A 22,760-nucleotide genomic window follows, 5' to 3' on the forward strand; every position below is an offset into this window, starting at 1 on the left:
ATGAGAATCACTGCCAGGAAGATTCTGTTCCTCCTTCACCAATAGCTGCTGTTAATATGTTACTTTGTGGTTCATCTGTCACCGCTGATAGCAACGCAAGTCAAGCAACTTCAACTATTAGTCAACTTATATTTTATAACTTCCAACAGAAAGCAGGCGATATTGAAACAGAAGCAGCAAGGCATAAACGCAATCGCGAGCCACCTCTTTCTCTCTATGTTGATCTGAGCGTTTATGCTAAAACTCGTAAAAAAATCTCTCATAAATGAATTGCATTCACTAAACATTTGTATATGTACAGGAAATATCTTCAAGTCTTTTACACGTGTACAGGAAATATCTTCAAGTCTTTCTCAGTGCTTGATAAATCAAAGTGACGAAATTTTGTGTCCTTTCACTCTTCGCCGAAGTATTTTAACCGTTGCAGCATTAGATAATACTGACTACAATTCTTCTAGCACATCAAAGGATTTTTTTCACGGTACGAGCATTTCTATTTTCCAGCATCCTTCTAAGGATAACCCTGGCATTCGACGTGGCCATGTCTCACTGGATAATGTGAATATAAAAATGAGAACTGCTCCTGCTCTCCCCGATAATTATGCTCTAGTACCTCCTGCTTATATCACTAATAAGGGACCAGTTTTACTTCAACATAACCCGCAGTTTGAAAAGAAAGTTCTTCCACGAAGTGAATTTTTCGCAGAAGAAAAAAAAAAGAAAAAAAAAACGAGGAGTGTTGGCTTGAAGCATGCTTAAAAAATGACACTACGAAAACTGAAAACTCTGCAGGAATGACAAGTATATGTTGCCTGCTTCCGTTGTTTAAGAAAGACACTAAATCTGTTGCTATGATACGGTACGGAATGAATGTTGTACGAGAACTTACAGACAAACTCAACAAAGGACAAAGTTCCGGTTCTTGTAATGGATCAACCACTATTTGCCTTGGGGAAATGAATTCAATGGAATTGGCCAGAGTTATATGGCGAAGATGATCAAATTCTGATGCTGGGAGGGTTACACATCGAACAAGCCTTCCTGCGTCTTATAGGCAAATAGTTAGATGGAAGAGGTTGGGTAGAAAGTTTATGCAAGTCAGATGAAGAAAACCAGGAACCGCTAACAGTTTATTGAAAGTAACTCACATTACAAAAGCTCGTTTTGCTCATCAGATTACTCTGACAGTTTTACATCATTTGCTGCGAGATGCATATCAGAATTCTTCATCAGGGCAATCTTTCAATGACTGGTGCATTGAAAAGGAATCTTCGTGTCCAACGTTTAAGTTTTGGATAACATATTACAAGCCGTAGATGTTAGTCCATTCATCGAGACAAAACATTAGGCAAATCGGCGACTTCTTGGTTACACAAGAATTGCGTATGAACCTCAAACTTCGCCTTTTTGTATGATTCCGAACTATTCCCGCCGAAACATTACACGGGATTTAGTTCATTGTTATTTTCAATAGAAATACTTCGAGAATGGTGCTGTTGTTATTACTCCAAGTTCGTAAACGCCCAGTTCTATGCGATTCTTTTGATGTATTTCGGAACACGACTTGGAGTTAATTCCTTCCCATACTTACTCTGTAGAGCAGAGGGATGGGGGAGAGAAAAACGTTTGTTATTACTTTGTCGTACTTGAAATCTAGATGCTTCAATCAATATTTTGAAAAAAGACTTATCTTTATGGATCATAATTAATGACTGCCCTATTAGATTCATATAACCGTGCTGGGTCAGGCTATTTGGTGCTCTGGTGAAAATGAGACTTATGAAGAACACATCACAAGAGAATGATTTGTTTCGTACAATGGAGCATCCATCAGTGATGTTTTATTACGGTAAATGAACTCTCGTTCGAAATTTGGGAAAATCAATCTCATCGTGAATCTTTAAATTGGCATAACTTCGTTGTTTATTAATCAATCTGAATGAACTATACACCACACGAAAGATAAGTTATACGACATCTTTTTCGATAATCCCAGCCGTTTACTTATTATTTTAAAAAATATGAGTAAACTCTATCATAAGAAATGCAAAGTTCCAAATTAAATAATTTCTGTAGGTGTTAATTTCAGCGTTAGGTAAAAACTTTTGCTAATTTATTAGACCCTGTTATCTTCTATGTCGTTTAGTTTTTGAATTGTGAAGATTGGACTATTAGTTAAGGAGATATAGGCTTCTAAAACCAACACTATGAATTCGCAGAGGCGGCCATCTTTGATAGCCACCATATTGAATTCTGGCCACCTGTCGGAGTGGGGCCACTTCGATTCCTGCTTAGTTGGATCAGAGAAACAACATATCCGAGTGGCACCTTTATAACGCAAAGTGCAGGATACTTCCCGTAAGTTCCCCTACTAAATGTGTTCCATACGCTCGATAAGTAACGGTCATAGAATTCTTTTGGTATGCAAGAACTTTTGTGCAACCTATAAAATGATATTTAAAGAGATGCTATTCTTAAGACACGTATTTCAACCTGTCGGTAAAAATTATTTTTAAGAGAATAGAAGATTTAAAAAAAAAAAAAAAAACACCCGAAGTAGTAACACAACAGCAGTTTTAAATATGAATATTAATATATGACTCTCAATGGTTGGAATAAATTTTGTATTATTCAATATATATATATATATTAATTGTCCACTTACCTCCCTTTCAAAGATCATCGGTTGTTATCTATTGATGGAATTGAACTAAACAAATGTGGATCTGCTTCGCTAAGTTAGAAGTAACAAACATAAATAATGACTTAGAAACGATGTTTTCGTAGCAACGGCAACAAAGCTTTTTAACCATAAACTTTCTTTTATAATGTATTTGTTTTCTGTAACAATACAAGACATTCTTTTACTTTTCGTTTCTTTCAGCTTATGTTAAAAATGTAGTACTTGTGACCAAACAGAATACTTATGATATATTATCTCAATTAAGGGGGCACACTACTAAATATTTTTCAAAAGCTAACAATGTTTCTTTTGCCAGTTTTTCGTAAATGAAAAGAGATAATGAAATGTAACTTACCTCAATAATAGATAATGTTATTCTACACCCAAAAATAGGAATCGGAAGAATTTTCAGAGTTGCTATCCATAGAAATTACAGTGTGACCAGAATTTGAATTACTCAAAAATCTAGGTTAAGGCAACAACTAGAAAGATGAATCAACGGTAAATGATGACTTATCATGCTGTGTTCCTTGTTAACTACTGTTTAAATAATATTTGTATTTATTCTGTAATAACTTACATACATTATTACAAAATAAATATGTTATTACAAAATAAATACAAATATTATTTAAACAGTAGTTAACAAGGAACACAGCATGATAAGTCATCATTTACCGTTGATTCATCTTTCTAGTTGTTGCCTTAACCTAGATTTTTGAGTAATTCAAATTCTGGTCACACTGTAATTTCTATGGATAGCAACTCTGAAAATTCTTCCGATTCCTATTTTTGGGTGTAGAATAACATTATCTATTATTGAGGTAAGTTACATTTCATTATCTCTTTTCATTTACGAAAAACTGGCAAAAGAAACATTGTTAGCTTTTGAAAAATATTTAGTAGTCTGCCCCCTTACTGATAATATGTACTATTATCTTCTTAGTGCCAAAACGAAATGATTGACGAGCGCATGTTTTAGTATCAGTTACTAGACCTGGCATTGTTTGACTTAGCAGATCTCACGAGACGTGATATTTCAATACGACAAGGACGTTGGCATAAGATTCAAAGACTAGTAGTTGCAAAGAAAGCTCATCAAAACTTTATGTAGTTTCCTACGAAACTATGGAAGAAGTATTAAATAATAAAAACTTTCTGATACTATCAATTAATTTATTATAACTTTCCTAATTTCAGGATATTAATACATTATTATACAAATAATATTATTAATATGTAATTACACTGAAACTTCCTTATATACATCTATGCGTTTTTTCAAAAAAGTCTTCATATTTCTCTTGAAATGTAATAAGGCTATTTACATTTATACTACAGATACAGTAAAAATAACTTTCGCTGTCTCAACAACCCATCATTACCTTTAAACATATAATGCTTAAATTATAAGTTCATATACAAATCCAAGACTTGGAAAAAAAAGAAGCATATATACAGAATGTATCAACAAACAATTATCGAATAATAAATAGATCAGAACATATCTTTCAAGGAAATTATACATAGTGTTAGTATAACTATCGATGCAACAAACATGACTATTTAGAAGGTACAAAGTAAAGTAGGATCCAAACTAAATAATTCTTTACCAATAAAGAAATGTTGTTCAATGATTTAAGTAGTTACATACGTAAATTAAATACTTCTTACTAGGTAAACAAAAGAAAATAAAAATAACATTATATATATACACACACAACTCATATACAGATAATACTAGTTACTTTTCTATCATCCGACAAAAATAGAAAGCAGATGGTATATTCATGTACGACAATATTTCTTACCTCTGACATGTTACATTAACTTATATATAAAAGTCAGTTGTGATAACAGTTTGGACATGAAGTCAGATCAGTCTTGTTCTTCAATACAGGATTCTACCAACTCTTTTAAGTTTGGATTCTCCATAGCAGCTGCTATTCTTTCCTTGTCGTTTATTTGCTTGTTAACTTAAAAGAAAAAAGTTTAAAAAGCAGTGAAATAAATTATATATACACACATAAGACCTATAAATAAAAACATATATACAACATATAAACAAATAAATATGTTTAAGTTTAAAAAAGTTTAAAAAGCAGTGAAATAAATTATATATACACACATAAGACCTATAAATAAAAACATATATACAACATATAAATAAAAACAAATATATAACTCATATATTTGGTTATGCTTTTGGGCAAATTAAATGGTTTTAATTTATGAAAAAAAAAGGTCAAAAGGTAAAATACTGGAATAAAGAAAAGGAGAGTACAAAAGTATTTCAATTACTGGAGCAGATTATTTAAACGTTCTTGACAGTTGTCACGCTGTTGTAAAGGTTATTCAAATGACAACCAAAAATATAATGTAAAGGAGCTGACGTTACAACTCAGTTCTTGAATTGAGTTCCAGATATAAAGCTATAATTTATATATACTCGTATGTATGTATGTATTATAAATTTACAAAACTATTGAAAAAAGTAGCACTTCTCAATTGAAGGGGTGGATTCCAAAAGAGCCTAAGTCAATTGTCAATTTTGAGATATTGGTTCTATTAAGTTCCATTTCAGCATCTCTGTATATTAAACTGGACTTCATGCCAAAACTTCATAAATCAAATTAATTGTAGGAAAAGAAAACTGTGTTGTTTTTCAAAATGTCCTTAGTCAACAGTATTCTCTGAAGTTTTCTGACTCATGCCTAAAAACGCTTACATAACTCTTGCTATAGATTATAATTTCACCGTTATCTTACGAAAAGTAGGTAATTACAATTTTTTTTTTTTTTACGTAGATTACTTTTCTTTCACAGAAATAGAATGATGGAAACACACAAAAAATCGTCTCCTGAAAAAGTGACTTTTTTGACTTAGGCTCTTTTGGAATTGAGCTCTTCAATTGTTAAAATTTATTTTTAATTCATAACCGATCCTGTGTCTATCAATAATTTCAACCGCGAATTTACTGTTCCGACACAACCCTGGAATACTAATATGAGTAAATTTTACTCATAAGATCATTTTTTTGCTTTGTTTCTCCCCTGTTATTGTGCTTTTATAGCGAATGACTCTCGCAGTACTTTTCTTCCTTATCATCAAGTAATTTGCTGTCAAAGAAAGTTTATTGTTGCCAATTCTTTTTGTTAAAAAATACATTCTGAAAATCAATCAGTCAGACTTACAGTTAGTATTCATAGAAATTGTTAGTAAGTAAAATATACTCATGGTTAGTATTTGGAGGTTAATAATGTGCATAATTTTATTCGTGTTTAGTGTTACTCGAGGCAATTCTAATACGTAAAACTGATGTATAGCTAGCGTTCAGTACATCAGACGCAGATTAACGCCTACGTGAGTACGCTGAACATGGAACGACATGCAGCCTAGCGGCGGAAAATTTGGCTCCCTCTCCCCTTTACATATACAATATATTCAAAGGTTTAAATAAGAGGGAGATTAGTACCTGCATATGGCCGGTTGCTGAGTGGGACATGAGGGGGAAGGGGGGCGATTGGCTTCCCCTGGATTTTCGTAAAGAGTTCAATTCTTTGAAGAACACGTCGAAACATATGATTTGGTTACTCACATAGTACTTAAAATATTTATATTAAATATTATAGTATATCTACTATAGTTAATTAAGTATGCAATGTGCGCAAATGATATTTTACGTGAGTATTATGTGTGCGTGTCTATCAAAATGTGTGTGTATTCGCTACTACACTTGGGTTCAGGGTTGGCTGGTTTAAACCAAGGTGGTTTAAACCAGCTGTTTTTTTTTTTAAAAAAAAAAAAAACCAACTGATTTAAACCAAAAAACAAAAAATGTTCGTAAAAGTGCAACTATTCGTAAAATCTTGATGAACCCATATTTGTGGGTTATCACGTTTCACTCCCATATATTATTCGTGCTATATTCAGACCTAAATTCCCTATTCTTTACTCAAAGAGATTATATTACAAAAGCAACTTTTTTATGTAACTTTATGGATGTTTCTTTTGTGATTTTTTTTATAGTTTGTTATTATTATTATGCAACCAAAGGAAAATTCTAAACATTGTTTCCTTTTAATAATGTTTACTATTGATAAAATACATCGAAATACCGTACTTTTTTGGGGAGGGGGGTCATACAAACCCCAATGGAGGCAATTATTGAAGTAACAAGAATCTTTGGTAACTATTTTTGTATAAATTGGTCAGAGCCTAAGTGGACTCAAATAATTCGTATCTTTATTCATTTTTCTTACTGATATGCAAAGTAAGTAGTTATATTTCTTTAACTTGGACTAAATTAGTTCTTCTGTGCTCTGTAGTACTTGAAATTGTCCATATGTAATTCTGTATAATGGTTTCACTTGTGCAATTGTTTATCTTTTTGTCCTTCTGTCCTAATGACTCTTGATGATTATATTGACAAATATGTAAAGATTAGTAAACGTATTTTCACCAGGAGTCCTTTCTGAGTGATTCGGCAGACGTATCGCATTTGTGGCCAATTAGTCCCGGTTTCGAGTTCAAATGGAGGACAATTTCTCTTGTATGTAAGCCGAGAAGCAGTTTGGATTCCGCTTTAAGCTCATGTGACCCCTTCCAGCATAACCCGGTTGTTGCATACTAACACCAAGACGAAACAAGTAAGACATTCCTCATTTAAAATGAGGAATGTCTTACAAGCTTATTTCTGTCCATATATGATATAAATACATAGAGCACATTATTTAAACCAAAAAAAAACCTGATTTAAAGCAAAAAACCTGGTTTTTTGGTTTTTTCAATAAAAACCATGGTTTTTGCCAACCCTGCTTGTGTTTCGGTCTTTTGCCTCCATCGTTAGAAAAATCTTGCGGAAGCCGCTGTTGCCATGGATAACTAACTTTTATTAGTATGCATCTCACGTCGAAGACCTATTGAATGAACATACTTAATATGACAATTATGGGTACTATTTATACCACGATATTTATATGTATTTAATGTGAGAGTCAGTTTTATCAGGGTTAGTATTAAGCGTCTACAAAATAAGGTTAGTATTAAAGGGTTAAATCATATCTTATTCTACTAAAATACCCTAATCATACCAAGGGAGACCTGGGTTCGATTCCCGGCGGGAGCTCATGTGGTTCGGATTCCACGTTAATCAGTAGGTCCCGTCTCAGACAGCCTCACTGCTAATACAGATGTTAAACTCAAAATCAACTTAATCAACTACTCTCGCATTCATGAGTTAACTTCATTGATATCCAATTTTATATTAGAATTCGTGAAATAAATTTGTACCATGTCCTAACAAATTTAATTCCTTCATTTTCATCATTGCAATCCATGATCCTAGAATTTGCATTAAACAAATAACAAAGAATGTCCTAACAAGAACGCCGAATTTAATATTCCCGAAAAGACGCTACAGTTTTAGAAAATGGTTCTGATTTAAGAAGCCTGGCAATATTGAAATTCTGACACACACAGTTTATGTCTAAGCTTTGTTGCAGCTTAGTTAACATGGAGCGCTACAAAACGGAACCGTGAGTTTTGATTGTGAAAACTCATTACAAGAATAGTGAGTATTGTTCACAGACTATTAGAAAATTTCGTGCAATTTTTGGACGTGAAAGTACATCTACCGAAACAAAGTTTGCAGATTGATAAAGAAATTTGACGACATAGGCTTGATAGTAGATATTAAATCATCACGTTCTCGATCCAGCTGATCTGTTGAAATCATCACTATTGTGCGTGACAGTGTTATTGCAAATCCCTAAAAAATTTGTTCGAAGTGGTTCACAACAGGTGAGAATTTCAAAAAGTTTCCTACATCGTATTCTCACGGAAAATCTGCACATGCATGGGTATAAAATAAGGCTAACTCAGGAACTAAAAGTAAATGATCATTTTCAAAGCACAGACTTTATCGAATGGATTTTGGGGATGCACCGGGTGGATGAAGATTTGGCAAGAAACATAATATTTAGTGACAGACATTTTTATCTAAAAGATGTTGTCAACAAACAAACCTAGAACAGTAAAAGAACTTAAAGGGGAAGTTGAACGTGCCATTAGCTACCTCGATAGGCGTATATAAGAAAAAGAGATTATGAATTTCATAGAGTGCGTGCGGTGCTACAGAGTAAGTCGTGGAGAACATATGACAGACATATTTTCATTTTTAAATCGGAACATTTACCAGATGTAAGTATGTGAAAATATTTTCTATCTTCTAGAAATAAAGTACTTTTGGGGCATATCAATCCGACGTTCTTGTTGGTACACCATTTATTAACACAGGATGGCGAAAAAAAAAAAAATCACGAGAAAGAATTCCCTGACTTTTATCAGTTTTCCAGAACATTTTTTGAAATTTCCCCTAATTTAATCACCACACAGACTTTCAAATGTTGAAGAAAAACAAACACTAAGCAAACGTGACAACGAGATACATAAGCAATATATCTTTCCCTAATCAACTAGAATAATGAATAATACAAAAACAAATTCAATGTATTTTATTTGAAATTACAGAACATACCTAATAAAAATTTCTTCACAAACCAAGAAATTAACTATCTTCCCTGAAACTTCAATCGATAATTTTATTTATATTATGTAAGTTTCGTTACATTTAAAAGGAAAAAGTAACTCTGAGACACACTCATAAAAAACGAGTGGATGTATGTAGTCTTGTTCGAAAAACCTTGGCCACCCACCCTATTTTAAAAGACCATATTCTGGCAACTGTTCGTAGAAAATTCTAATACTTTGGCTCTGAATAAAGATCTCAATTGAAAGCCTTAATACCTTGTAACATATTTCCATATTTTGCCGTTTCTACGTCTTTAATCAACATATTTCAGAAGTGTGGACTGAGCTTATTTCCTTCTTATAAAGGTTTTAACTGTGGGAAAGAGTGGGAAAAAATCATTATTATATCTTAGTTGGTAGCATAACAGGAAAAGATAACTTGATAAAAAGGCCAGCGAAGCCTTGAAACAATAAGTTATGATATTATTATTTCCAATATACAGGTGGGAAATAGTTCTCCACTATTAAATTCAATAATGCATCCTATAGATTCTTTAAGAAAATGCTCAATCAAGTATTTTATATCTTAATCGTGTACAGTTCCAACTAAATTTGAAGCTGAAAGTAAGTTCGGATGGCGTTAAAAACAAACTTTTACCAGTAGCGCACAATAACGATAACACCTAATTAAAACTACTGTCATTGACATACATACTTCAATATTATTGTATGTTATAAAATTTTGCAAGCGAAATGCTACTCGATCCCTTTTAAAAGTATTTCGCATATCGAATCCAATTCAAGTTATAGTTATCTTGCTGCTATAATTTCAGTAAGATTTTCTAACAGAAATTAATATCTTAAAACCGAACTTATGACACTGACGGTGCCATAAGATATTAATGCAAAAATTTATCATTTTAAATAACCCTCGTATTGAAAAATTCTTGGAAATTCTCTCTTCTCAAATGTACATACATATACGTTAGAAAGCAAGAGCTGTTGGCTTCGTCCAAAATTGTGTTGGATTCTTTCACTTCTTGTTTGGTGATAAAAAAACTTTAACGCCTCTCGACCTCTGCGATTATAGTTAAATTTAATAATTACATCAGTGAGTTAGTTATTTAGTTCACATTGCTAGTAAAATAGGGATTTTCCCTTTGGTTGGAGCGTAACAGGACAGGCTGAAGAACCAAGAGGCAGTCTATCTTCAGCGCCAGAGTGATAAATAGCGAATGAACTATGTAGGGTATGAAATATAGTTCATTTCTTGTGCCAGTGTGACAAACAGCTATTACAACATATACTTCTGAAAGATGCGCCCATCTTAAAGGCGCAGTAACAAAAATATGTACAACAAATAACTGGTTTTAAATATCTACAGTGAAAGTATTGTGAAAATATTTAATCATTTATATGTTTTGCTTCGTTATTCACAAAAAGAAGTAAGATTTAAATTATGCAATAATGCAGAGCAGTACACCAATGAAGCCATCTCTTCCTGAAGTAATCAAAAAGCACTAAAGAAAATTTGTCTACAAGTTATTTGGAAAAATGGAATAATTAATTATCGCAAATTGCACAGTGATTACCAACTGATCAACCGCGTCATCCGCGAGTATAGTGCAAAACGTAATTATTAGGCCTAGCATAAAAAGTGATTTATCACGTCAAAATTAATCAATTTTTTGTGCCAACGCGTATATATTCCAATTTGTAATTTAAAGTGTACAGTGTTTGTGTAGTGATTTTTAAGTGTTGTGAATTAAAATCATAAAATCTAAATTTATATTTTAAGGTATATAAATATTAAATCTGTTCTTTCTCTTTCAGCATATTTACATTAGTGTTTATACAACTCAACAATATTTATATAGTCTTCCAAAAGTCCTGCAAAAAAGTAAAAAGCTGTAACTTTGAAAGTACTACTTACAATTTTGTATTTTGTTTGTAATGTTTAGTGCAAATGTTAAAATTTTTGTTGGCAACAATGAGCGGTTGTAAACGTTGACGTCATAACCGCAAATCACGTCACAAAGATGGCGTCTACTCAAGAGAAAGCGCAGTGTGTGGCGTGGCTTTGTGAGTTAAAATCTAGTGTTTTGGTGAGAAGAAAATTCCGACAAAAATATCAGAAACAACCACCTGCAGGTTCAAGTACCAAGAGATGGTACGATAAGTTCCTAGCTACCGGAAGTGTCTTGGACTTGCCTCGTAGCGGAAGGCCAACAACTAGTGTTGATGTGATTCAGTCCGTGCAGGAAAGCGTGTTGCGAAGTCCAAAGAAATCGTTGAAACTTAGATCCTTGGAGCTGCGAGTGCCAATGACAACGCTACACAATATCGTTCGTAAGAAAATGATACAGAAGTTTACAAGCAAAAACCGAAAGATGTTCAGGACCTCCGGAAGAAGATACGTGATGTAATTGGGAGTATTACGGATGAAGCACGTCGAAATGCCATTCTTGGATTCCCGAAAAGACTTCGGCAATGTTTGGACGTAAATGGTGCTCAGCTGGAAATTTGGCGTTGAAACAATGCTTGGAAACAAAATTTCAGGCTTTCTTACAAGTCCACTAAAAGTTTTGTACAAATACAATAAATGGTTACAAAGTTACAGCTTTTTACTTTTTTGCAGGACTTTTGGAAGAGACTGTATTATTGAGCTGTATCGGGACTAATGGAACAATTAGAATCCGTCTTTAGAGTATATTGCTCAAATGTTCTGATTCGATCTCTTGCGATCCGAACCGTTTAGTTCAGTGTCTATATACTCAGCTTTGTTGGTATTTCCGAACCATCGCTGAATTCTCTATAACCTAGTGCTCGACAACTGTTAGTTCCTATTTAGGACACGTTACAAATCGGCTTCTGCCCTTCACAAGGATTGAACTCCGTGAATGTCACAGAATGTCTTCCCAAACAGGAACAAACGGGAATCGAACTTATAACGTTATAAAATGGCTTCCCGACCAGAGACAAGCAGGCATTGAACCCCATGAACGTTATAGTAGAGTAGCTCCTTCCCGAACAGAAACAAACAGGAATTGAATCCAGAATGTTATAAACTCAACATACAGTACATATACTTTGGAATCTCATCTTTCATATCACATTAATCATAATTAATTTACTTTCTTTTTTACTCCCATGTAACCGGATCGCTAGCGTTCACGGTCACGGATCAGAACTGATTTCTAAATACTGATTTCCGCATCATGAGGCAGCCAACTATGGGTAGCCAACTCCAGTTTAGAAAGCCGAACTAATAACAACGTCGATACGCTGATTATGCATCAAGCAATTGAACATGAACCATCTGCTCGGGTAAAGCTTTTCATAGTGATGTAACGCCATAGCAACAACAAATTTAGTTTTAATTCACTTACTTTCCTCCTCTGTTGCATGAGTTCCCTTTTTGATGTATATGTCCAACTTGTACTTTTCACTTAATGTTCTCTGTAGTTTAATTCGAATACACAATCCAATTAAGGTGGCCAGGGAGCAGTGAGGAACGGTTGGATTAAATTCAATCCTGATAAGAAAATTACTGTCATCATCTTTGGAATTCACCTGGAAGAAAGACACAAGTATACTCTTAAAGCAGCAATTTACCGTTTAAAATTTTGCAATAAACATATATACCCAACATACTTTTAGAAATTTTATGTTGTACGCAGAAGCATAAGACCTGCTTTAACACACTGATACTTATTTGCCTTTAGCAACAAACATTTAAGTTTAAATTGTTTCGAAATCTCGCATCCCACAAATAGGTTATTTTCTTTAACATACATATAGACAGTTGAAATCCTGTCTATAATGTTCTTGGGAAGTATTAACTCCAATCACGTAAAAATATTCCAAATATTTCGCCTCATCGAGTTCCGTCGGTTAATGAGTTACTCAAAATAACTTAGTGTCTTAACAAACTTTTACCTAAAACCTTTCCTTAATATAATCTTCCCTTGAAGAAGCAAACCAAAAAAGCTGAATGTGAGAACTGACTGGATCGTCACAGATGAAAGACGGAAGAACAATGGTTAATGCATTTTACCTTAACATCTATATCTTGACTAGAGTTCGATAACTACATCTCTGTATTATATTATTCACATCATTTGGTTTGGTATTGGGGCTCGAGATCTCTGATTACAAAATAGAATCACACTAGTTCTTCCAACCCCATTAGACTGTATGTACCAGTTATGTTTAAAATATTTTTGAATCAGAAATTTTACAGGGTGTCTACTGAAATTCCAAAATGAAATGAAGACGCGTCCAAAAGATCTTTACTTTTAGGTAAGTTTTGCTGCAAGTGTTTGTAATATGATCCGAAAAATCTGCTCTTAGTATACAATACTTTTGATGCTATTTGAAATTCTATCGAGCACTTCCGGTTCGAATTTTAAAATTCTGTTTTCACGGTTGGTAAGACCTGGTTACCTGCTTTCCAAAAAAAAAAAAAAAAAAAAAAAAAAAATTGTATCGCTTCTGTGTGCAACCGTTTTGTCGCAAAAAATTCGAGAAATTGTAAAATTTTCAAAAATCGCCGTTTGGCTGTTTTTTTTTTTATTTATTTATTTTGATCAAGAAGGCTCTCTGAAATAGTAAAATGAGCCTCCCCTTACTCCTCCGTTTTCTTAAGCCGTAATAATCTGAGGTGGAAATTACGATTACGAAACGCACAAATTTCAAGTTCATTTACTTAAAATGGTCTTCGGAAACAAAATTTCACTGATTTTTTTATTTTTTACATGGACCAATCATCTGCTTGATTGGTGTCTAATAGCATGTAACCGTGCAGGTGCTCCAATAGGTGTTGGCTCACTCACAGCTTGTCCAGGAGTGGATCTAGGGGGAAGAAACTTTTTTATTTTATATATAAATAAAACCGATCTCAGAGTTTGGAGCTCGTAGCTCTAAGTAGCAGTATACCCCCCCCCCCTTCCAGAAGTCCGTCCTGAATCCACCTCTGCGTAGCACATTGTCTATAGTCACAAATGTTGAACGTCCATGTGTAAGCATAAACAGCACTTCAACTTCACGTAATTCATGATTTATTCATAATATTTCTACTACGCACCACTGGTTATCATACATATATGTATGCAACAAAAGTTCCTTTTTGCAGATTTCTTAAATCTACACTTTGAATTGCGGAAGTTCGATTTTGGGGGAAGCATGAAGTTAGTTCATGGTGACCCGTTACTGCAATAAAAACTTTGCCATTTTCTGAAAGCCAAAGATGACTTCGTTGAATACCAGTTACCGGTCGCATACTTCCCCTTTTTTTCTTCCGGAAGTCGTCGAATTCAGTTCCAGGCAACAAAACGAGAGTAATACCCGGAAGTTTGTACTTGCACTATACTCACGAATTCTTCTGCGGTTTTAGTGGGGGCGCGGTGGCTCAGTGGTAGAGCGTTCACCTCCGGTGCTTGGGGTCCCTGGTTCGATCCCAGGTCGCGCCGTGTGGGCTTTGTGGTGGACAAACACCGTGGTCGTGGGTTTTCTTGGGGTTATCCCGTTTCCTCCCACTTACTGCATTTCATTCATTTCTCATAATCACAGTCTCCTTTAGTCTAACCGGCATAATCGTGGGACGTAAATCTTAAAGATTTCATTTCATTTTTTTTCTTCTGCGGTTTTAATACTGTGTATCTGTATTTGCCTAAGGTTATGCCGCGTTGCCACATTCTTTACACCTCCCCCCCCCCCTCAATACCGTCGCAGAGACCATGCATGGCCGGTTTCACTGCAAAACCACTGCTTTGTTGGATCTGTCTGCATCTCGAACATCTTAAATCGATTTTTAAAGTGGGATGCAGCGCCATCAGAAATCACTGACACGGTTTGGGAAATTGTAGACACTTATTTTCTCGTATTCAAACCTTTTTCTATAAAGTATATTTTCGCTTTTCTTCGAGTATTTTTAGAATCTTGTCTATGGCTATGAGTATATGAGCCGAATCGTGTGTTTTATCGTCGTTTATTACAACAAAATTGTCAGTTGTTTCATATTCCGGTGATAACTCTGAATTTCACTTTGCAGAATAACAGTCCAGTTTTCAGCGAAGTCCACATGAAGTAAAACAGAATTTGTATCTTGAAATTTTATACGGTGCTTTTCAGTAGCAATTAATTCTTGATGTAGTTATGAATTACAATTCTTACAGTTAAACAAGCAATGTACGATACGAAAACAGAAAGTGTCAGTTTTTTTTTTTTTTTTTTTTTTTTTTTTTTTTTTTTTACGAGATAATTGTTTTCCCATATGGCATACGTAACACTTTCATTTTCATCAGGATCAATAATTAAAGACTCCACATTTATTCCTTCCACTCCAGGACATTCACCACATTCTTGAAGAAGACAGTTGTCATTTTCTATGGATCATACTACTAAAAGAAATAGGTCACTCATGACAGCTTCAATACAGGCTGCACCTTTGTTTTGTAGCAACGCAGTAGCAGCTAACTTAAAATTTGCACAATACACACTCACACACATACACACTTCCCTCGCAGGTTGCGGACTGACCCACTTTAGTCGAATACTGTAAAATTCCGAGTGACCCATTCTTATGTTGGGATTGTTCTGTTTAAAAAGTCAGTAAATTTCTTTGGAACGCATAAGAAAACGTTTCGATTTTTTTTTAACTTTTTGTCCTTTTTCGATCACTGTAATGACATCGCACTTAATTGAGACTTTATCTGGGGCATTCCAAATCATCATTGAGGTAATAGTTCAGGCTGTTTGTAGATCATCAGAATTTATTGGATGGCCATTTCAAGTAAACTTAAAATTTGTGTGTTTCGTAATCGTAATTTCCACCTCAGATTATTTCGGTTTAAGAAAACGAAGGAGTAGGGGGAGGCCCATTTTACTATTTTAGAGAGCCTTCTTGATCAAAATAATAATAATAATAATAATAATAAAACAGTCAAGAAAACCTTTTATTCTTCATTTAATGAATGTGAACTACAAACATCATCAAATCATTGCACTTTTATTGTTCCCAGTGCTGCTAACTGTGACATCAAAGTTAACGAAACTTAGCTAACTTTAAAAGGCTGCAGTTAATTCATGAAGCATTGGTCGAGAATGGTATTTGGTGTGTTTATTACTCATGTAAAGTTGAACCATCTGACACAATATCAGAATTTTAAAAGATGGTGTTTTCGAGAAAATGTCGATTTTTGAAAATTTTACAATTTCTCGAATTTTTTGCGACAAAACGGTTGCACACAGAAGCGATACAAAATTTTTTTCGGAAAGCGGGTAACCAGGTCTTACCAACCGTGAAAACAAATTTTAAAATTCGAACCGGGAGTACTCGAAAAAAATTCGCAAACTTCGACTTTTCAGATAAACTGACGTTCATTTGTTAATTTATGTACAAAAAGATACGCATGCGCAAACCAAACTATAATAAAATATAGTTTATTTATATCCCTATGTACATACCACAACAAGAATTATAACTCTACCTGTCTCCATAGCCGAATGGTGAGGCTCCGAAGTTGACCATTTTCCATGTCTTCTATAATTCATAAATTGTACTCCCAGTCTTTGATGGCCCATTACTTGGCGGGAATTTTTTTTTTCGACAAAACAAAAAAATATGGGTCTCTTAAAAACATGTCTAGTTGCTATAAAAAAAGTTTCAACAATGTCTGAGATGGTGATGGTACATGCTCTGCCTGAATTGAAATGGAAGGCACCATATATTAGTGTCCATAAGTCTGTTTACATAGGCAATCTCGGTAACTATTGAGGATACGAAAAAATTATAAGAGAGCAATGTTGTTGGAAAGTATGTGTTTTCAATCTAAAATGCTGGAATTTTCGGAATTGGACCAACCGTTTGGGCTCTGCACTGGTATAGCACCCAATGGTAAAGAAAAACGCAACGTTGCCACGTCTTTGTTGGACAACAATGAAGGTACGTGCGTATGGTTTGAAGTATCCTGGACCAAGGAGAATAGAAAGGACGGCCACAATGAAGGATATGAAGAAGGATCACATGCAACGTCAATCCAAGGCAGTAGCGTTACCATCAGAAGGGGAGGAGGCAGGTACGAAAAAGAAATTGAATTGAATTTATTCACAGCGAACTGGTATTAATTGCTTACTGATGTCAACGAGATGAGACAAGACAACAATTGAGTAAAATTAGAAAGGGTCTAAGGAAAGGGATCTTTTTTTTAAAAAAAATCGATAAACATGAGTTACCGCAATACAAGTTAAACGGGTACTGCGGCCATGTGAGTGCTTTAAAACAGAAGCAAAAACTTTTAAGCTATAAAATCCTTATAAACGTATTCTGCTTGGTACTAAGATAACTTTGAACGATAAATTCAATTCTACTTATTGCGACACTTAGTTCTCACTGTTCAATTGTTGTCTTTTCTAGAAACTGAAGCACCTGTTTCCAAATGAGTTCAAATGGGACAGATTAATTATCTCGTACCCAGCTGCTGGGTAGAGATGGTGTGCCTACCTGCCACATGGCATTTGGATAGGTCAAACTTGGCACGAACCCTGCTTTGATGGGCTATACTGAAAAAGGTTTCTCCTGGTTTTTCACAGTCCCCCGGGTGCATCCAGGATGGTCCCTTCTCTCAGGCCAGGGCCGCTTCCTTTTCTAGTCGTTGACTCACTTAAAGGGTCTATGTGACCTCGAAGTAGAGGCCCAATCTCTCCTTGTGTCATTTCCTTGAACAAATATTCTCGGCTGGTGAACATCATTATTCATTCGCAGGTCTCGGCTCGGCTTGGAAACTTGTTGCTTCATCTCATTACGTTGAATGGTTGTCTAGTGTCGTGTATGAGGATTCAAAAGAAGACGAGACAGGAGAATGTATTGATCTCGTGAGCAATACTACTTATGCCACTGCAAAGGGATTAAAATATGTAGAAGCCAGCTATTTGAGATGTACCATCCCAGCACTCGTCTGATGGGCGACAATGGCATACTATATTTTTTTTCTTTGATAAATGAATGACATTAAAAGAATGCAAGTCATGCAAGTGGTACCAGTGTTCGTCATCTACTTGTTAAATAAATGAAAGAACATAAAAAGGGTACTGGTTCAAAAAACACTATGACGCAATTCAATAGGAGGCTGAATTCACCTCAGTGTCGCCACACACGAGAGTGCTTAAAAATGAACCAGATCTCCTGACCGAGGTTTGAACTATAACCGCATGAAAAGGAAATGACTGAATTGGGACACAGTAACTGTTCGAATGTGCGTTATTTGATGGGAAATTCCGGTTAAGATAGACTGAAGAAGGAGGGGAGGAAACCATCAAATATTGCAGAAAAGTACCGCTGAGCGATTTTCTTAAATGACAATAGTGCCATGATACGCCTATTTTGCCAGAGTCGCAGTGTCTCACGTAATCAAGCACAAGCAACACGCCACTTATCTTTCACTTCCCGTTTAGTTTTGTTTGTGTCGCTGCGTGTTGGATTGGTGTTGAATTGTGTGTTGCATTTAAGTGGTGTGTTGAATTGGCGTCTGTACGTCTCCGTGCGTATGAAGAATAGTGACTATGTATTCACATGCAAACAAAGCGGAAATGGTCCTTCACGCATCCAGTTTGAGTATACGTGCGGCTGCGGAACAGTTTCATCACCGCCATCCACCCATTGTCATCACATACAATGATTGGCAAGTTATTGACACGTTTCAAGGATACTGGCAGTGTCTTGGACCGACCTCGCTCTGGCAGACCGCAATCCGTAACCAACGATGGCATACTCGTTGGCACTCTGGCTAAAGTTACGTGCAGTCCAACGTGATTGAGACGAAAGGTGGCTCAAAAGAGTAATACTAGCCGAATGTCTGTAAAAAGAATTCAGCGCAAGCATCATTTTCATCCCTTCAAGATACATTTCATGCAGGAGTTACATGTAGATGATGCCGACCGACGACGTGAGTTCTGTGAATGGTTTACAAGCACACAACATAAACAACTCAATCTTGCGGCTAACATCAAGTTTTCCGACGAGGCCACATTTCATCTTAAGGAAACTGTTAACAGACATAACTACGTGCATTGGGCAGACAGCAACCCTCATGTTGCCGAAGTTTTACATAATCAAGTTGACCCTGATATAAATGTGAGGTGTGCAATTCATGGTAATGTTCTGGTGGATCATGTGTTCTTAGAGGGAAGATTAAAAGGTAAAACCTATCAAAAGCTCTACAAACAATACTGGAACCTTATGTGGAAAACTTGTCCCTCGCAAACGGCCAGCACTTTTACTCTCAACACGATAGTGCTCTACCGCAGTTTTCACTGTCAATGTTCGACAATGGTTGGATTCATTGTCACCATCTTCAATAGTTATCGAGATTGCCTATGTAAACGTTCTTATAGGACACCCTATATATATATATATATATATATATATATATATATATATATATATATATATATATATATATATATATATATATATATATAGGGTGTCCATAAAGTCCTTTGCCACCCATAAAACTCGGAAACGGTGAAATATATATCAAAACGAGAAAACACGTATTTTATCATTTCAAAAGTACTTGTCCCAGTTGTCCCAGGGTCTCTCGGAGAGTCCCAGACGGGATTCAACTCAAAATTTTCAAATGCAAGGGGGGTCAAGTAGTATATCGTTTGAAAGCTATTTTTAAAGGAAAGACGATGGAATAAGTTTCGATGCTCTATAGTAAACTTGTACAAAATGGCGGCAGCTCAAAGTGTTAATACAGTTTGCACTGAAAAGTCTTTGGCCACCCATAGAAATTTGAAATAGCTCAACAAATATCAAAACTAAAAAACAAGTATGGCATCATTTCAAAAGTACCACGTATTGAGGGAAACAAAGTTGCTCCAGGGTCACTCGGAGGAGCCCAGACGGTCCAATTCAAAATTTTCAAATGGCAAGAGGGGGTCAAGTAGTATATCATTTGAAAGCTATTGTTAACAGAAGGAAGATGGAACAGGAATATTAGTACTTGCAATAGGAATATTAGTAATAGCGTCAGAAGTAGTAGTACGCACACTTCTACTTGAAATAGTATTGTCTTAGTTAGTAATGCAGACATGATAGCCGGTTAATTAAATCTTTCAATAGATGTGATTGTTTGCGTATCTCTCAGCTCACCCAATTCATGTTGTTTCGGACACAATTTGCATAGTCGTTCGGAGCTTGGATCATCTTCATTCTTTTACCAAAAACTTTCAAAGAATATGGTACTTGACCCTTTTCGGACTTGCAAATTTTAAGTTGGACCCCATTTGGGAACCTACAGGGATTCTGGGACAAATATTTGCACATCGAAAAGCTGTATTTAATTTCCAAATAAGAAAACACTCCTTTTAGCGTTTTGACATCTTGTGTTTTACCGTTTCGGATCATTGGAAGTGACATGGACTTTCCGATGAAGGCCGTTTTAACATTTTAATTACTCGCCATTTCACGCAGAGTTGGTATTGAGACATAAAACCTGTTCCATCTTCCTTCTTTTAACAATAGCTTTCAAACGATACTACTTCATCTCCCTTGCCATTTGAAAATTTTGAGTTGGACCCCGTCTGGGACCTCACCAGGGACCCTGGGGCAACTTTGTTTCCCTCAGTACGTGGTACTTTTGGAATGATGGCATGCGTGTTTTCTATCAGTTGAGCCATTTCAGATTTCTAGGGGTGGCCAAAGACTTTTCAATGCAAACTGTATTAACATTTTGACCTGCCGCCATTTTGTACAGGTTTACTATAGAGCATCGAAAATTATTCCATCGTCTTTCTTTTAAAAATAACTTTCAAACGATATACTACTTGACCTTCCTTGCCATTTAAAAATTTTGAGTTGGATCCCGTCTGGAACCCTCCGAGGGACCCTGGGGCAACTTTGTTTTCCTCAATACGTGGTACTTTTGAAATTATGAAATGCGTGTTTTCTCGTTTTGACGTATATTTCACCGTTTCCGAGTTTTAGGGGTGGTGAAGGCTTTTATGGACACCCTGTATATATCGGAATGCAAATAAGCAATATTTTACTAGCCCAAGAAAAAAGCTACTAGCCCACATCTCACAACAGAAATCACTACCTTCGGTATTTTATTAGTGATATTAAAAACTCGCCCGCACGGATGAACCACTCGCCCAGGGCGAGTGGTTATTTGCATACCTGGTATATATATATATATATATATATATATATATATATATATATATATATATATATATATATATATATATATATATATATATATATATATATATATAAGAACTTGTGAAAATATTACGGTCGTTATATGTTTAATATCGTAAAAGTTCATACAGAAACAGCGTTTTTATGAGATTCACGTACTCTTTCAAGCGAAAAGACGCTTACGAGAAAGCGCATGGGGCGACTTTTCATAAACAGCCAGTAATGTCACTTATTGAACCCAAATGGCAACAAATAATAAGTCATACTCAACAAAGGCAATAATACGGATAAATAAGTTTTGTGAGAGTAAACACAACAATATCCTACTTCTTATTCAGTCTTTAGTCGCGTTCTGACCAATAAACACTTCTAGCAACACTTGAATCGCTGTGAAAACTTGCAAGATGTCTAAAATGAAAGTTGCACGAAATTTACTTTGGCAAAGGACTTCAACCAATTCCAATTTTTCAACAGACGGTAAGGTCATCTGCCAAGTCTCTCAAAAACGATTGAGCTGTGACAAAAAAAAAAATCACATTTTGAGTAATATAAAGAATCTATCATTCATAAAAAGAATGTCACAAGAAGTAAATTATCAATTGAGCCGTTTACTTCAGCTATGACAAGTATACGGCATTTGTATCAGGAAACGTGGCTTGGAATGTACTGAAGAACGAGAATTTGAAGAAATTTTTCGAAAATTATACTGGTCACAAAAGTCCGTACGAGTATACTTTGTGTAAGAACTACTTGAGGTTTCTCTATGAAAAGACGCTTCATACACACGAACGACATAGATAACAATTATATATGGCTATGTGTAGACGAAACCACAGATGGTTGCGGCCGTTATATTACCAATGTTACCATCAGGAAATTGGATCCCGAAAAGCATCTAGTTCTTTGTAAAGAACTAGAGAAAACTAATCACAGTGCAATTGCTTCCGTCGTTAGGGAAGCCCTACGTATCCCGTGGCCTACACAGGTGAAGAGTTCCTTCTTCCACTTATTGATATTTCTACCTACATTTAAAAATAGATAATGTTTTAGCAAGTTTCTACATAAACATGATCCATATAACGTGCCCAGCACATCGGTTGGCAAAAGAAAGAAATCATTTCTCAGGAGTAAATGATGCAGTTTCTTCTGCCAAGAAAGTTTTTCTGAAATCACCTAGTCAAATTCAGACATTCAGAGAGATGATTTCATGAATACCTATTCCTCTAGAACCAATAATCACTCGCTGAGGAACTTGATTGTTAGCCGCAATGTCCTACTGCCCATCCATATGAGGAAATAAAAAGTATCCGACAAACTCTGAAACACTACCAAAGCTGTTTG

The 22,760-nt window shown here is 35.3% G+C and overlaps 1 protein-coding gene and 1 non-coding gene across 2 annotated transcripts in view; one reads left to right on the top strand and one right to left on the bottom strand.

Annotated features, from left to right (window-relative positions):
• Positions 1-3,844: 3,844 nt before the first annotated feature.
• The window catches only part of LOC145678145 (cytosolic iron-sulfur assembly component 2A-like), a 47,485-nt gene continuing 28,569 nt past the window's right edge, over positions 3,845-22,760 (bottom strand). The window contains exons 3-4 of the mRNA XM_081748241.1: positions 12,604-12,787; positions 3,845-4,659 (exon numbers count right to left, since the gene is read on the bottom strand). Coding sequence (XP_081604367.1) covers positions 4,562-4,659; positions 12,604-12,787 — 282 coding nt within the window. The 3' untranslated portion in view covers positions 3,845-4,561. The remainder of the gene's footprint in view (positions 4,660-12,603; positions 12,788-22,760) is intronic.
• On the top strand, positions 14,614-14,685 carry TRNAR-CCG (transfer RNA arginine (anticodon CCG)). The gene has a single exon. It is a non-coding gene; the product is annotated as a tRNA-Arg (tRNA).

This window comes from Thermobia domestica, chromosome 2 (genome assembly GCF_964235325.1).
Source record: "Thermobia domestica chromosome 2, izTheDome1.hap1.1, whole genome shotgun sequence".
In the NCBI taxonomy this organism is placed as follows: domain Eukaryota; kingdom Metazoa; phylum Arthropoda; class Insecta; order Zygentoma; family Lepismatidae; genus Thermobia; species Thermobia domestica.